Here is a 12,629-nt window from a genome sequence, read left to right on the forward strand (position 1 = left end):
TTGATAAGTGAACAGCTTTTTTACTCACAGACTTAAAAGTATTTAACAGATATCACCAGACGTCTTCAGGGTGTTTCAGAGGAAAGAAGAAGTCCTCTCAGTTGTTTGATGTGCAGTAAAACGTGTTTGTTCTTTGCTCAGTGCAGGTGTGTGTCAGTGATTTCCTCCTGATGTTTGTGAATGAGTCAAACAGCTGAGGACACGTTAGTGCACTGCCATCTAGTGGTCAGGAGTTGAAAGGACACAGAATGAGCCGCACCAGTGTTTCCAGAGGGCCCATAAGGTGTGCGGTCAGCTGTAGGCTCGGCTCAGGGAAGAGGACGCCCCCGCCTTGTATAGTCCCCTGGGATATTAGCTATTTTACAGCTAGGCTACGCTAATGATGGGGCATGGGACACAAGCTCAGGCTGGATCACCCTGTAGCTGGCCACCTGTGATGAGGGTGTGGAGTGTTTAAAGGCCGAAACACCCGTCGACTCAAAGGAACTCTACTGAGGACGTGTCCCCAAATTTGACATCTAACCCCGCCCTCAGGAGCATGTCTCCCACGCCACTCTCAACATCACTGCACATCTCATGTGAGTGCACGACACCACGGCACAATGGACAGTCTCAACATCACGTCCCGTGTTTTATGAATCTGAACCAACACAAAACTTAAGACTGCAACAGTGAATAACATCGATATTTAAACACACATGAGACGATATCGTTCAAAAAAGGTACAATTTTAATCATCGGTGAGTTTTTTTTACTCAGCACGATTCATTTAGGATTAAAACAGGAAATGAACATGAACACAAGAGCGGTAACAAAAATAATGGAGTTATTAAAAAAATAGCGTCGCCTAATTAGAAACATATTTACAAATATTAACCCGGAAATAAAAAACGTGACGTCCCGAGAGTCAGAAGCAAAGATGATGATGTGATGTGGCATTCGCATTTTATTTTGAAGGCTGAACATGCGACTAAAAAAACCCTCTTTAAACACCAGGGGGGAGACGAACAACGCAAAAGACTCGCCCGGGAATATCCACAGGTCGTCTCAACAGGGACCAAGTCCAGGGCTTTTATTGTGAAAGGGAAGAAGGGAAGGAGTAGCTCTGGTTTGCCTGGTTGAGTAAAGTTTGTCCTTTAATCATCACGCCTTTTTGTGGCGTGAAATCTAAAATTAAATGCATGAAAACAACAACAAAAGACCTTAAAAGTCGGGACATGAGAAGATAATCCCAAGATGGAGGGGTCATCGGTTCCTCGAGCGCCAGTGGAGAACTGGTTTTTCCAAAGTGAACGCGTCTTCCTGCAGGAACGATGATGCACAGCAACACATTTGACCAACGCCTGACGCTTATTCTCAATCACAACACTCACAGTTCCACTTTACATATATCCTTACTCCGAACCATCAGCCCGGCATCAACACGGCTGCACGCTACTGTTCAGTCCTTCCACCATCAGACCAACGACCCGGATCCTTTGTGGCTTAGGATTTTATTCTGACGGCTAAACATGCGACTAAAATCCTCTTTAAACACCAGGGGGGAGACGATTAAAGGACACGACGACGCAAAAGACTCGCCCGGGAATATCCACAGGTCGTCTCAACAGGGAGCCAGTCCAGGGCTTTTATTGTGAAAGGGAAGAGAGGAAGGAGTGGCGCTGGTTTGCCTGGTTGAGTAAAGTTGAGGGCGTGAAATCTAAAATCAAACGCATGAAAACAACAAAAATAAAAACCTCGGTGTGTAAAAAAAAAAGCCGTAAAAGTCGACTCCTGAGCTTCAAACAGAGGAAAAAACACTGAACGCGTAAAAAAAAAAGTGTCATTTCTCGTTAAACGTTAAACTTGTTGATGCTTCGCTGCTGTTAATGGAGTTAATGTGGAAACAACATTAATAATAAAAACAACAAAACTTTCATGTATAAAAACTGTTTTGTAAGAAAACTGATATGAAACAAAGGAAAACGAGCGTTTCTGAAGTTTTCCACCAGCGACGTTTCTGCTGACGGGACGACTTCACTCTTCTTCTTCTTCTTCATGTGATGAGCTGAGGACGCGTTCAGAGGAGCGTCAGGACACGTCAACAACAACAACAGAGACAACAACAACAACAACAGAGACAACATCAACGACAACAACAGAGACAACAACAACAACAGAGACAACAACAGACACGACAACAACAACAGAGACAACAACAACAGAGACAACAGACACGACAACAACAACAGAGACAACAACAACAGAGACAACAGACACGACAACAACAACAGAGACAACAACAACAACAGAGACAACAACAACAGAGACAACAACAACAGAGACAACAACAACAACAGAGACAACAACAACAACAGAGACAACAACAACAGAGACACAACAACAGAGACAACAACAGACACGACAACAACAACAGAGACAACAACAACAACAGAGACAACAACAACAGACACAACAACAACAACAGAGACAACAACAACAACAGAGACAACAACAACAACAGAGACAACAACAACAGACACAACAACAACAACAGAGACAACAACAACAACAGAGACAACAACAACAGAGACAACAACAACAACAGAGACAAGGGTTGTAATTATGCAAAACACAGGACTTTGAATAACCACAATGCAACATGTGTCAGGGGACTCACCTGACACATGTCTGATTTCCATGTGTGACTTAGACAGAGAGAGAGAGAGAGACAGAGAGAGAGAGCGTGTGTGTGTGTGTGTGTGTGTGTGTGTGTGTGTGTGTGTGCACTCACAGATTTGACGGTCTGTTTGATGAAGTCCTTCTTGGCGGCCAGGTCGTGGTCTGGGTATGTGTCAAACACCTAAACACAAAATAACAGGTTCATTTTTTCTTTTATAAAAACCCAACAGCACGCATCATCACGTCTCATCTGCACAGTTCATGGTCAGAGAGCGTCTCCCGTCTCGGTCGGAGAGCGTCTCCGGTCTCGGTCGGAGAGCGTCTCCGGTCTCGGTCGGAGAGCGTCTCCGGTCTCAGTCGGAGAGTGTCTCCCGTCTGGGTCCGAGAGCGTCTCCCCTCTGGGTCCTGTGTAAACGGGAGGACTCCGTACCCGCTGGCAGATCTGTTTCATGGTCATCTCCTCCAGGTTGGCCTCCTTCAGCAGACCCCGCACCGTCTCCTTCAGCTGCGCATCACTCGGCGCTTTCTTGATCATCTTGATGAGCGGCTCGTCGTCGTCTGAACTGTCCTCCGCTGAAGGTGGAAACAGGAAAACACGGGAACATGAAGGGGCGCAGCTGTGAAACGGACCCTCAAACTCAAAAAACACAACAGCACGCATCATCACGTCTCATCCGCACAGTTCACGGTCAGAGAGCGTCTCCTGTCTGGGTGTTATTCTGGACTCCACTCTCTCCTTCTGGTCTCACATCAAATGTCAAGTCGGCCTTCAACCACCTCAGAAGCATCTCACGACTGCGGCCTTCACTCACACCTTCAGTAACTGAGACACTCATCCGTGCCTTCATCACCTCCCGTTTGGACCACTGCACTGGTGTCCTGTCTGGAGCGCCCTCCAAGGCCCTGAGCAGACTGCAGTATGTTCAGAACTCAGCTGCCGGGGTTTGAACCCACACACAGCCCTGGCAGCACATCACTCCCATTCTCCAACAGCTCCACTGGTTGCCAGTCAAGTCACGCATCGCCTACAAGATCCTCCTGCTCACCTACAAGTCTCTCCATGGACTCTCACCACAACACCTCACAGATCTCCTCCACCACTACACTCAGTCACGCTCCCTGCGCTCCTCTGACAAGGACAAGGACCCCAAACCCCCCCGCACCAGGTTGTGGACTTTTGGGGACAGGGCTTTCTCTGTCAACGCTCCCACACTCTGAAACAGCCGACCGCTTCATGTCCGCTCCGCCCCGTCCCTGCCTACGTTCAAAACATTTCTTTTCACCAAGTCCTTTGACGACTAAAATCGTCCGTCCGACACGCGGAGTAAGCAGACGGACACAGCTGAGAACCTCGCAGGTGAACGGCGGCACGGACAAACGTTTTGTGGACACAGTCGTCCACGATCGGGTCGTCTGTCTGTCAGTTATCAAGCAGGTAAATATGAAACCCTAACTATCAGTGCGGCCATCTTGAGAAGCGTGACCTCACCTGTGTTCGTGTTGTGTTTCCTGTTGCTGCTGCTGTCGGCCTTCTTGGTTTTGGCTGCAGGTTTGGCCGACTTCTTTTTTTTGGGCTGAAAAACAAACAAAAAAAACACAATAAACACCTGAACAACAACAACAACAACAACAACAACAACAACACATCTGAGAGACGGAGCCTTAAAGAAGAGTGTTGGTGAGTTTTACCTTCTCCTCAGCTTCACTGTCGGCGTCAGATTCAGACTCCGCAGACACGTCCTTCCTGGCTCGTTTCTTTGGAGGACCTTTCTTCTTCGCTGGTGTCCTCGCTCGTTTCACCGGTGCAGACTTCTTGGACGCAGACTTCCCTCTGCCCGTCTTTGATTTTGGGGACTGACACAAAACGTGGATGTGGATTAAAAACCGAAATGACGACTGAATGAAAAGGATACGGGACGCTCTGATGAGCCGTGTGCGCCGGCTGCAGCCAAAGCACCGCGATGGTCAGCGTTCAAAGAAAACAGAACTAGAAAAACAGCTTTCTGCTGAATTAAGGCTTAAAATAATTATTCTCACTGTCCGTTATTCTCTCCATTATTCCCTCAATTAGTCGATTCGCTGTTGGGTGAAAAATGAGAATGAGAGAGAAATAGGGAAAGAGAGAGAGAGATAGAAAAGATTGAGAGAGAGATGAGGGAACGAGACAGAGAAAGATAGAGAGAGAGAGAGAAAGATAGAGATAGAGAAAGAAACAGATAGAGAGAGAGAAAGAGAGAGATGAGGGAAAGAAACAGAGAAAGATAGAGAGAGAGAGAAAGATAGAGAGATAGAGATAGAGAGAGAGAGAGATAGAGCACATGCATTAAAGGACCACAGGTCAGAATCCGACCCGGCCGCTGCCGCACTCGTTTTAACAAGCTCGTGCACAGATGCTCGTGCACAGATGCTCGTGCACAGATGCCCGTGCACAGATGCCCGTGCACAGATGCTCGTGCACGGATGCTCGTGCACAGATGCTCGTGCACAGATGGTCATCCACGGATCATTTCCTGTGCTGCTTTCTTCTTCCCCACCGTATAAAAGTGTCTCTGCTCTACTTCTCTGTGTTGTTGTGGCGTCTGTTCGACCACACGTCACATCCTGCTGAGAGCTGCAGCCAATCAGCAGCCGGGCTTCTCTCAGCAGAGACAAACTGTTTAAATTAGGGGCCTTTCGGCGACGGACGCCACTCATGTTCTTTAATGATCGTTTGCTCAATAAAACAAAAGCAACAACTTCCTGCGTCTTATCTGAACAACGGTCCAAAGACATTTACCAGAAAAACTAGTTCCCTCACCTCCTCTTCCTCCTCCTCCTCTTCATCTGCCGACTCCTCTGACTTGTCGGACAGGTCCTTCCCTTTCTCCGACGGTTTGTCCTCCGCGTCCGACCCCTCGGCCTCAGCCGAAGCCCCCGCCTTCTCGTCTTCCTCCTCGTCCTCCTCATCGCTGCTGGAGTCCATGACGATGGCCTTGGACTTGCTTCCTGTCTTGGACTTCTTCGGACTGGACGACGAGCTCCGGGGTTTGGGTTTCCTCTTCTTCTTGGCGCTGGAGTCGTCGCCCGACAGCTTCTTCTTCGACTTCCTCTTCTTCTTCACGGGCAAACGCTGCCGAGGGACAAACAGGGTGAATAAAGGTGCTACTTCCTGAAGGAGAGGAAACTTCACAGGTCTAACGTTTCGTCTGTTTGTTCATCGTGTCAGAGAATGAGTTTGCACTCAGCACTTTAGCGGCTTTCTCTGACCGTCGTGCGTCGCAAGACAATGAAGTTACACGGTCCAAAGCGTGGCGTCGCAGTAACGTTTGCAAAATTAGCAAAAGAACGAAGCGACTGCGAGCGTGGAATGATGCAAAAATGGACTCGACTTTACTTAAATTGTCGGTCTTTTTAGGGCGTATGTGAAGGCATCACGCCGTTCTACTGACGTCACACAGTCGACAATGTTCGGTTTCCAAAGGAACTCTGGGAGATGAAGTCTCAGAGGCTCGTCTGCAGTTACGAGGCCGCTACAAACAACGTAACATTTCCTGGTCCAAGCCACGTATTTCTACAACGCCCTGGCGCAGCGTTCGGCGTTGTTTGAACAGATCTGAGTAAAAACAAACGGCGTAATCTTCTTGCTGAAGACAAAAGTGTTCGACAGCGAGTTTGGACCCAGAAATCTTATTTTGAAAGGGTGTTACGTCAGACTGAACAGCTCCATGGGGGCAGACAGACAAACGAATCCACTAAAAACGACTCTGTACTGAAACTGTGATTCAGGGCGCACTCACACTGTGCCTCCGTCCCGTGCCCAAGCACGTTTCACAGCTAAAGACCGGTTCCTTTGACCAGTGTGAGTGCAACCGTACCGCGTTTAGAAAAACAGACGCACAAAAACTCCGAGGTCTACGGAAAGATCTGGAAACAAAGCCACGCATCGCCATGACGTCATCAATGCGTGTGACGTGTTACGGCGTGATGACGTATAGGCAGCAAGAAGCATTCTCCGAGGCCCAGGTAGTGTGAGTACAAACGGGCCTGGAGGGGGGGACAAGGACCCTAAAGCACAGGGCACGGGACGGAGGCACAGTGTGAGTGCGCCCTCGCTACTCACCTTCCCGCTGTTCTTCGGGGCGCTGAGGAAACTCAGGATCCTGTCGACCAGATCTGAGTGGGTTCCTTTCTTCTCCAGATCCAAAACACCACACACCACTTTGAGTTTGGTGTTGGTGAAGTTTGAATTCCTGCAAAACAAAGAAAAGACGGCGGCTGTTACTTCCCTCTTGGTGGTCGTTCCTTCACAGTCGGACCTCGTTCATCTTTTCAAACATGAAAACCGAACTCTCTGCTTCCACGTGAGGAATGAAGAGGAAAACCCAGGAACCTACTTGAGGAGTTTCTCCCGTTTCTTGGCGTACTGCTCGCTGTCCGCGTCAAAAGGGAAGCCGTTGAACAGGCGCAGGTTCTTCTTTAATGAAGCCATCTGATAAAAGAACAAACACAGTTAAACACAGTGAAGCAACAACACTGACGAGTGTGACGAGCTGTTAATCTGAACTACAGCAAACAGAGTTCAAAGGAACCGTCGCTCATAAATGATTCAAACTAATAAGAAACCATAGACGCACAACACTAATGTTCACTCTCACATAGGGATGGGGATCATTAACGACAATATTACTACTTTTACCGATACTTCTCATCGATCCGGTACTTTAACGCTGCGAGTTATTGGTTCTTTTTTTAGAGAAAAAATTAAACAAATTGAGAATTTAATAAACTTGGTTTTCTCCGACATAGGGTGCCCTCCCACTGTTCCTCCGTCCCGTGCCCCGTGCTTAAGGGTCCTTGTCCCCCCCTCCAGGCCCGTTTGTACTCACACTACCTGGGCCTCGGAGAATGCTTCTTGCTGCCTATACGTCATCACGCCGTAACACGTCACACGCATTGATGACGTCATGGCGATGCGTGGCTTTGTTTCCAGATCTTTCCGTAGACCTCGGAGTTTTTGTGCGTCTTGTCGACTGTTTTTGAATCTTTTCATCGACCAAATCTGCAGTAAACACTCCACCTCCGCATCACACCAACGTGAACCTTTCACCGCCATTGTTTGAAATGTCCGCGCATGGTCCCTCCTTCTTTTTTCTACGTCCCAACAGGCGCACAGGAAATGACCTCAGAACCACCGTAGGCCTCATGCTCGTACACGTGCGCACGCTCGTGCTCGTACACGTGCAAACGTGCTTTACTAAAGCCCACCTCTCCCAAACGGGCCGTGGACGGCAAACGTGCCGCTCCTAGACGTGGTACGGTTGCACTCACACTGGTCAAAGGAACCAGACTTTAGCCGAGAAACCTGTTTGGGCACGGTACGGAGGAACAGTGGGAATGCGCCCTGAGTCTCTGTCAACATGTGTGACAGACGGGCAGCACTAAGCCCTTTGACTGTTCAGGAGGAACGTGAGGAACCTTTAAACAGAACCGATAACGTCTTATTAAATAGACTCTTCCGGTATTATCGGGGCTAATTTAGAGCTGCTGCCCGTCCCTCCTCCCACTATAAGCCTCTCTCTCCATCTTAACTCCTGCAGATGTTCGTACCTTCCCCGGTCTGTCGAACAGGATGGCGTGCAGAGGTTTCAGGTCAGCTGGCTTCATCTTGGTGATCTGGTAGCCGGTGCGTGGAATGTCTCCTAATTTATCTCCGCTGCCTGAAAATACGGGAAAATAAACAAACAGCCGTCAGTTTTATTACAGATGACGGCAGAAAACACTTGTAGGCGGCTGCAGCCGGCTCTGAACGCCGCTGTAGAGTTCTGACAAAGACAGGAAACACTACAACGATTCTTAAATCCTTACACTGGCTTTTCAAAATGCTGCTCACCTGTAAATAACACCGTGGCTTAGGGACAAAGTGTATCACTGAGATGCTTTCACTGCACAAGACCAATAAGATCCTCTCTGACCAATCTACGGACTACATTTACACTGAATATGTGACTCAGTATGTCTTAGTAGGTGCTTGGTGTTAAGAAATTAGTTGGTTTTGGTTGCTAAATTCCGGGGATTTTCAAAGTTTGGAAATAAACCGGAAATTTACCAAATTGAAATTGGGGGAAAACACATTTTAGCACTAAAACAACCAGATTTCATGCACGTAGACGTGAGAATATCTCAATATAAAAACATGTTATAGGCTTCAATCACATGCACAGAGCACACTGCGTTATGCAGGGGTGTTGAGGCCACGCCCACTCATGCACTGTGCGTTCCTCCTTCACATGCACAGTTTTACACGTTGATCTGGACTTTTTACCTGAGAAATCATTTTTGAATGAGTGGAGTCGGGGGAGGGTAATCGTTTACTCGACATTCATGTTTTTGTTCAATAAAATAATTAAAACTTGATAAGCTCCTCTTACAAATAGATCTGTTCAAATGTAATGTTTGTTTGGATGTTTGCTCATGACTAAATGTTTACATTTACGTTTGGAATTGAGACAGTTTGTTTAAATTACCCCAATCTCCAGATATTTCCAATATTTCCAAACTTCCCCATCTTTACTACCCACGGAAAGTTTCTGGAAGGTTTATTCATGATGTCATCACTGAACAATGATTATTGTTATTATTATTATCGGCCATACTTTAATGAAAACTGTTCATATCCAGCCGTTTAAACGCTTGAAACCAAACAAAGTTGAGTCCGTCACAGTTGAATATTCACCGTCTCCGATCTTGAGCTTCTCCATCTGCTTCGGTGCCTGGAAGTCGAGCCTCTCCACCGTCTTCTTCGCCCGCTTGCCTTCCATGATTTTACCTGCAGCTGCAGAAAGACAACGGAAAATGAAATCAGCATTATTGTCTCTTTAAAGAACGGTTCAAATCCTGACAAGAGTCCCCCCCCAGCCCCCTGAAAGTCAAGTAATTTGATTTAATTGTGTTTTGTGAACAGCGTCAGATCCGAACAGGAGTCGTTTACGGATCCTTTCCTCTAGAACAGCTCTGTGCTTTGTACAGTACGTCAGTGTGAACAACACCCACGCGGTTTAAAAGCAGGTAAATACGTAATCTCTGTATGTGTCAATGCAGTGTGACACAGATCTCATTATTATTATTTGAGCCTGTGACGAGGTGACTGAACAGAGGGAGGATACCATGCACCATACCTTTACCAGGTGCTTTGGCGCTGCTTTTGTTCGGACTCGGGGGGTCTTCCTTTGACGTCTCTCGCTGGACCTCCACGGCTTTCTGCGTCACCGCGGAGCCGTCCTTCGCGGCCTCGGAGCTGTCCTTCGCTTCCCCCGCCACGTCACTCATGTCTGCACTGCCTCTGCAAAATAAAGAAGGATTTGATTTGCTCAATGGGAAGACATCATATCTTTCCTGGTTGTCATGGAAATGAGATGCCATTGACTCACACGGTGAATAGTGGAGTCAGACGCACTAATGGCCTGAGAGGAGTCTACAGTCTAACCGTATCTTAGGTTTCTACACCTCCGCCGAGGACAAATTTAAGCACTTTAAAGGTCCATTTTCATGCTTTTCCAGCACCAAACAGTTTTGGTAAATTACACATTTCTACAAATACACATGGATACTGAAAAAGTATTATTTAACCTTTTATTTTTCCATTAAAATCAGGTTAAAAGAGATGATATTAGGTTTTAAACACCAACAATGTTTTTAATACCAGAAGGATTAGAAATTAACTTATAATTCTACTCTATAGCTAATGTGGATACAATTTAAAGCATTTTCAAGTCCATCGTCTAGAAATCAAGCACTTTTCAAGGATTTCTCGCACCTGTACGACGGCTGCTAACAGGAGAAAGAATCTGGTGAAAACTGAATAAATGTCACAATGCTGCAGGATCTGTATCACCTGAACGTCTTAAACATCACATTTAACTGCAGCTATAAAAGCAATAAACTAGTAATAGAAAGACATTAAAACATTTTACTAAAACAGAAAAACAATGCCGTCCTCGTCATTGGACATTAAAATAAAATACTTCCATCTAACATCTGTCACAACATGTCAAGCCACAGAGGACCAAGCATGTTTTGCCATTGTTGTTATATCAGTTTAAAATTGGTCTTAAAACGTCAATATTATCGCTTCTCGCAATCATTTCTGGGATGATTTATCACCCAGATAAATTTGTTAGTGTGTCTGGCCGAACTTTGGTGAGAACATGATGTAAAAATAAACCAGTAAATAAAAAAATAGCAGACTTATGCAGGAACTTTTTGTTTTTGTTAACTCAAATTCCACTAACTTGCATTTCCCAGGTCCCAATTTAATGATAAAAGTAAACTCCAGTTAATAATGATTTGGTTGTGGCTCCTCCAGTCCACACTGCAGCTACAACAGCAATACACTAGTGACAAAGGCGTTAACACATTTGACACAAAACAAGAAAAGACAGCACAATAACGTGCATGTGCAGACAGATATTGTATTTCAGTGAATGCAGTTTGGTGCACAGTGGATGCAGAACATTCATTTGGCTTCTTATGATCCGTTAAGTCTAAAAATGATTTATTGGGACCTCTTGTTTCGCCAGTAAGGAGCCTTTAACCTTAAAACCACTGATTTTCCAATGGATTAGCCACAAACCATGAGTTTTAAAGAGAATTAAACCCCATATTTGTGTCTGGAAATAACACTTACAGTCACAAACCCTTCAGAGTGTCTCAGGAAGCACTCGGTTTATTCTTTAAATGTCTTTTTCTGTCTCTTCTTCCAGGCTGATGCTGTTTTCTGTCTCCCCCTTCACAATAAAGGTCTGAGCGGATTGGCGCGCTGGGAACTTCCCCTCACAGCGTGTAAACTTGTTAGCTTCTCAGTTAGCTTGTTTTTAGACTCAGGGAACTAAAATAAAACCCCAATTTAACGCACACAGTGGCGTCCGTGCCGCCCCGGTGTGTGTTGCTCCGTTAACCGTGTTCAACGACCAGCGAAGGCGACAAACCCGGCGCTAACGTCTGCTAGCTAGTCCACGGAGCTAGCAACCGCCTGCTAGCACTGACGCTAGCTGCCGTAATGTTGCGTTCACTCACAGTTGTGACGTAATTACAGAGAAATAACGACCGGAAACGTTTAAAACCCGCGACAGTCTCGTGGTTAAAGTGGTAAACGGCGTAGCTGCACTCACGTTGGTTGACCTTGTTGCGGAGAAGCGGCTCATCTGTCACTTTCTTGTTTTTCATTTCATGATGGCGGTTTCTCTGAGGGGGCGGGGCTTACTGCGGCGGCCGCTGCGCTGATTGGATCAACGGATGATGACGTTGGCTTCTTTGGGGTGTTATTGGTGGATTCGACGCGTCGACGTTGCAGTAGCGCACCCTGCTGGTGGCGCTGTGTTACATACAACAACAGTATAATAAAATAAAATAAAATAAAATAAAATAATATAAAATAAAGTAAACTAAAATAAAATAAAATAAAGTAAAATAAAGTAAAATAAAATAAAGTAAAATAGAGTAAAATAAAATAAAATAAAGTAAAGTAAAGTAAAGTAAAATAAATAAAAATAGAGTAAAATAAAATAAAATAAAGTAAAATTAAATTAAATTAAATGAAATGAAATTAAATTAAATTAAACATATATATATATATATATATATATATATATATATATATATATATATACAATCTAGAGAAAAAAAATTGTGTTTTATGTATTTATGTATATACATATTAAAAACATGTATGAATGACTAAAAATAAACACATAAATGCTGTGGACAGTCTGATTTCAAGGTTCAAGTCTTCATTTGTCAAACAATGTAATGTAATAAATATAATAAAAAATATTATAATGAAAAAATAATTTAATACAATACAACATAATATAATTTAATAATTATACATATACTCATACAAAAATATAATAAATATAGAGAGAGAAGTGCAGTAATCGAGGCGAGAGGCTGTGAACAAAATGTAACTGAAGTAAAAGTAGATAATTATGATC

The 12,629-nt window shown here is 45.1% G+C and overlaps 1 protein-coding gene across 3 annotated transcripts; it reads right to left on the reverse strand.

Moving 5' to 3' along the window:
- Positions 1-764: 764 nt before the first annotated feature.
- On the reverse strand, positions 765-11,858 carry dek (DEK proto-oncogene). 3 transcript variants are annotated; one of them, XM_083918457.1, is made up of 12 exons: positions 11,808-11,858; positions 9,816-9,979; positions 9,374-9,472; positions 8,248-8,357; positions 7,035-7,129; positions 6,761-6,890; positions 5,459-5,770; positions 4,351-4,515; positions 4,151-4,235; positions 3,092-3,234; positions 2,774-2,823; positions 765-2,047 (listed from the first exon to the last, which is right to left on the reverse strand). In XM_083918457.1, the coding sequence occupies exons 2-12, from the start codon at positions 9,964-9,966 to the stop codon at positions 2,017-2,019; spliced, it is 1,371 nt and encodes a 456-aa protein (XP_083774583.1). In that variant the 5' UTR covers positions 9,967-9,979; positions 11,808-11,858; the 3' UTR covers positions 765-2,016. The 3 variants fall into 3 exon arrangements, with proteins under 3 accessions (XP_083774583.1, XP_083774581.1, XP_083774582.1); XM_083918455.1 differs by having other exon boundaries at positions 2,774-2,842; XM_083918456.1 differs by lacking the exon at positions 11,808-11,858 and adding an exon at positions 11,324-11,382 and having other exon boundaries at positions 2,774-2,842.
- Positions 11,859-12,629: the final 771 nt, after the last annotated feature.

This window comes from Echiichthys vipera, assembly GCF_963691815.1.
Source record: "Echiichthys vipera genome assembly, chromosome: 8".
NCBI classification, from domain to species: Eukaryota; Metazoa; Chordata; class Actinopteri; order Perciformes; family Trachinidae; genus Echiichthys; species Echiichthys vipera.